The following is a 4,383-nucleotide window of genomic DNA, read 5'->3' as shown; positions in this document are numbered from 1 at the left end:
TGTGTGTTTTTGTGTGTGTGTGTTTGTGTGTGTCTCTGTATGTGTGCGTGTCTCAGTGAACACCTCCAGTCGTTTGTCTCAGTGTGTGTGTGTGTGTGTGTTTGTGTGTCTCAGTGTGTGTGTCTCAGTATGTGTGTTTTTGTGTGTGTGTGTGTGTGTGTGTGTCTCAATGTGTGTGTGTGTGTGTGTGTTTGTGTGTGTCTCAGTGTGTGTGTGTCTCAGTGTGTGTGTGTCTCAGTGTGTGGTGTGTGTGTGTGTCTTTGAGTGTGTCTCAGTGTGTGTGTGTGTGTGTGTGTGTGTGTGTGTCAGTGAACCCCTCCAGTCGTGTGTGTCTCAGTCCTTCTTCCTGTTTCAGTCTGTTTGGTTCTGGTCCGTTGCTTTTACTCTCCGGCGCTGCGTGGCGCTCGGGGGCTGGGTTTCCCGTCGTGGGTCCGGCGGTTCCTCCCCTTCCGGATCTCCTGGAGGTGTTTCCACTTCTTGTTGGCGGGGCGACCCACCGGGCCCAGAGGAGGCGCCTCCTTCGGCGCCGTCGGGAAGCTCTTCTCCGCCGGGTCGGCGCCGGCGTTCTTCCGGGCCCAGACCTGTTCGCAGATCTGGTCCACGGCGCTCAGGTTGGGGTGGTCCACCAGCTGCATGAAGTCCCTGTACCACAGCTTCTGATTGGTCGACGGCGGCCCGCCCCCGCTCCGGGGGTCCGGTCGGACGGGGGGTTCGGAGGGGGAGGTGGAGGGGACGACCTCCAGGGTGATGCCCAGTAACGTCTGCGTGAAGCCGTGCTCCATGGCGTGGCACTGGTACACGCCCACGTCCCTCTTCAGGACTCGGCGGACCAGGAGCCCCCTGTCGGTCTGGAGGAGGCGGTCATCCAGACGCACCTGGACACAGATCACATGACATAAAAATATGGACATAAGAGGAGGAAAAGAACGGACAAAAGAAAAGGATCTGTCTTCCACAGCAGAGGGTCTCAACCTTCAACAAACGCCATTTACATCATCATGGACCTCCTGCTCCCCCCCCCCCCCCAAAAAAAATGTTGCGATGGGGTGGGGGGGTTTGACCATTATAGCCCTCTGTAGTAGGGACGTAACGATTACCAGTATAACAGTAAACCGCGGTAAAATTCCCTACAGTTGGTATTACAGTTGAAATTCTACTGATCATAACTGTGTTTACTGCACTTTATACTGCACTGCATATAGAAAACAGTCAAATAACAGCAATAAGGTTCCATCTGTGATGTGCATTTGTATGTTTGATGTTTAATATTTGAATGTTTCTGCAACAGAAAGCACATTGTGCCTTTTATTGTATTCAATTCTTTTTTATTTGTTTTCAAAATACTACCTGGTTAAATTCTTTCAGGCTGTGTGTTCGTACTTTTTGAACATTATGAGCACATTTCAACAATACTGTGACAATAATGATAACTGAAAATTCTGGTCACAATAACCGTGATATGAATTTTTCATATTGTTACGTCCCCCCTCCTCCAAAACAAGTTGTAGAGTGTGTGTGTGTGTGGGGGGGGGGGTCTGAGGGAGTTTATTTACGTAGCATAGGTGTGTGTGTGTGTGTGTGTGGGGGGGGGGGGTCTGAGGGAGTTTATTTACGTAGCATAGGTGTGTGTGTGTGTGTGTGTGTGTGTGTGTGTGTGTGTGTGGGGGGGGGGGGTTAGCTCAAGAAGTGCTGCAATGCACCTTATTGTGCAGAACCGAGGTGGGGGCATGGAAATTTGACACTGAGATAACATGCTGCTATTTCAACAGGCCCCCCCCCCCACAGTCTCAGTGCGGCCCCCCCCAACTGGGGAACACTGATCTGCTCTGTTGTTTCTTATTGTGGATCCAGATCATGCTGACAGATATAGAACCCAGTCCCTGTTCTGGTAGTGCTGATGAGTTTTCTGGGTCCTTCAGGCCTGTGGGTCCGGTCTGAAGAGGTCTCACCTCTTCCCGTGGACTCTGTGGATGTTTCTGGAAGGTCCAGGTCACTCTGGCCTGGAGGGACTTGGGGATGCACTCCAGGAACGTACTGCTGCCCTCCACTCCAAACAGCTTCCTCTCAGCCACGCGGTGCTTGTGGTGGTCTGTAGGGGGCAGCAGAGGACAGGACATGAGCTGGATCTGAACCACAGAACCCACAGAGGATCCAACAGAACCCACAGATGGTCCAACAGAACCCACAGATGGTCCCACAGAGGATCCAACAGAACCCACAGAGGATCCAACAGAACCCACAGATGGTCCAACAGAACCCACAGAGGATCAGACCAGGAAGAAGACAACACCACAACAGAGACAAAAGGACAAATACAAACTGTCCTCCATGTTTTACAGTAAAAAAGTTAAATTACATTATATGAAAATGTTTACATCTACAAAATATCCTTTAAAAAATGTGAACCTGATATTTTTTAGGATAAATCAGTGTAATTTTACCACTACTCTGCCTCAGTTTATCATTTATACGTGTTCATTCTAACGTACAGATACAGTGAATCTACAAACACACACATTTAATAACAGACAGAATATTCAGAATACTGGTCCAATTACACTGAGTTATATTCACACATTTCATCAGATTATTCACATTTTTTGTTAAAGGATACTTTACAAATGCAAAAAAGTAGTTTTAATGAATGGGAAATGAACTAAAATGGAACTAAATTACACATAAAATCAGCTTAATTTATTTATGTATTTTTTTACCACTTCAGTTTTCAGTTGTTCACACAATCAGACTTTTATTGCAGTTCAATGAGTTGAAATCTTTTTTTTTTTTGGTATAATTTGACATTTCCATTCAGGGGTTAAATATCTCTAGTGTAAATTCCTCTGATCTGTTGACCTGTGGTGTTGGTGGGTTTCAGACAGATGTATTTTAAAGATGTACTTAAAGGGTTAAATGTTGAGGTGGTCCTACCTCCTGAACATAAGGTGTTGGGGTCTCCGTTCCTCACGTCCTGACGACGGAAACGTCTGGAAAATATGAGTAAATGAGAGTTTATGACCAGACGACTCTGTCTGCAGCTTCACTGATGTCCATCTAAAAAACATTTATCTCATCCTGGTTGTTTTAGCTCCTCTTATTATGGGATGTTCTTACTTTTGATAATGTTCTTCCACATCTAATCATCTACTTTCATCACATCTGAGTGAGGATCAATATTGATATTTCTGAACTCTATGGACATAAATATGTGGACACATCATGTCTCCAGCTGTCAGATGTCCTGTTCATGAGGATCGGACACAAAAACATTAATATTAAATATAAATATAAAACTCTATTCTGACATTAGTCCTTATTGTTTTGTATCCCAGACCCCTGTTAGAAAAGAGACACCTGGATGCAACGTGTCCACATACTTTTGGAAACATAGTGGATATAGTAGAAGTCATGTTTTACTACTTTGGTGAAGATTTTTCTTCCTTTCTTTCTTGACAGAAACTTGTTTTTTGTGCCTCAAACAACAGGATGTTCATATGAATATTACTGAACATGTGTCTTCCATCTGAACTTCTAAGTCTTCATATCCACTAAATGTTTATTACTAAGTTTCCGTTTGTTTCTCCTCAGTTCAGACTAAACTGTGACAGTTCAGACTTCATTTGTTGGATTCAAACAGATCTTTAGTTCAGTTATTGACGACACAAACCAACAAAAAACAGGTGATTAGTTGTTTTACTGTGGCTGTTTTATCCTAAAAACACAGCTAAGCTAACAGAGCTAAACTAACAGAGCTAAGCTAACAGAGCTAAGCTAACAGAGCTAAGCTAACAGAGCTAGAATGTGAACTATCAGCTGATGCAGCGTCTACATTATCAGACACAGTGTTCAGTCATCCACTGTAAAAATAAACATCTGTGAGTTTGAGTTTAATTAAACTTGATGATTCTATAAAACAGATGAAACTATGAGTTTGATCCTTTATCAGTGTCTGATCCAGTCTGTGGTGGTTCTGGTTGTGGTTCTGATCTGGTACCAGACTGACCCCTGCTGGTCACAGTCTGGAACTGCAGTAACTGGGTGGTGGTTGGACTCAAACAGGTGTGTGTGTGTGTGTGTGTGTGTGTGTGTGTATGTGTGTGTGGACTTAAACAGATGCGGTGTGTGTGTGTGTGTATGTGTGTGTGTGTGTGTGTGTGGACTTAAACAGATGCGGTGTGTGTATGTGTGTGTGTGTGTGTGGACTTAAACAGATGCGGTGTGTGTGTGTGTGTGTGTGTGGACTTAAACAGATGCGGTGTGTGTGTGTGTGTGTGTATGTGTGTGTGTGTGGACTTAAACAGATGTGGTGTGTGTGTGTGTGTGTGTGTGTGTGTGGACTTAAACAGATGCGGTGTGTGTGTGTGTGTGTGTATGTGTGTGTGTGTG

At 44.9% G+C, this 4,383-nt stretch overlaps 1 protein-coding gene across 1 annotated transcript in view; it reads right to left on the bottom strand.

The window, feature by feature from the left end:
* Positions 1-210: 210 nt before the first annotated feature.
* Positions 211-4,383, bottom strand: part of sema3b (sema domain, immunoglobulin domain (Ig), short basic domain, secreted, (semaphorin) 3B) — a 137,261-nt gene continuing 133,088 nt past the window's right edge. The window contains exons 17-19 of the mRNA XM_030138867.1: positions 2,929-2,984; positions 1,950-2,089; positions 211-875 (exon numbers count right to left, since the gene is read on the bottom strand). Of these exons, the coding sequence (XP_029994727.1) occupies positions 381-875; positions 1,950-2,089; positions 2,929-2,984 (691 nt within the window). The 3' untranslated portion in view covers positions 211-380. The remainder of the gene's footprint in view (positions 876-1,949; positions 2,090-2,928; positions 2,985-4,383) is intronic.

This window comes from Sphaeramia orbicularis, chromosome 7 (assembly GCF_902148855.1).
Source record: "Sphaeramia orbicularis chromosome 7, fSphaOr1.1, whole genome shotgun sequence".
Classification (NCBI taxonomy): Eukaryota; Metazoa; Chordata; class Actinopteri; order Kurtiformes; family Apogonidae; genus Sphaeramia; species Sphaeramia orbicularis.
Note: the sequence above shows the minus strand (reverse complement) of the source record. Positions and strands in the feature narration are given on the sequence as shown.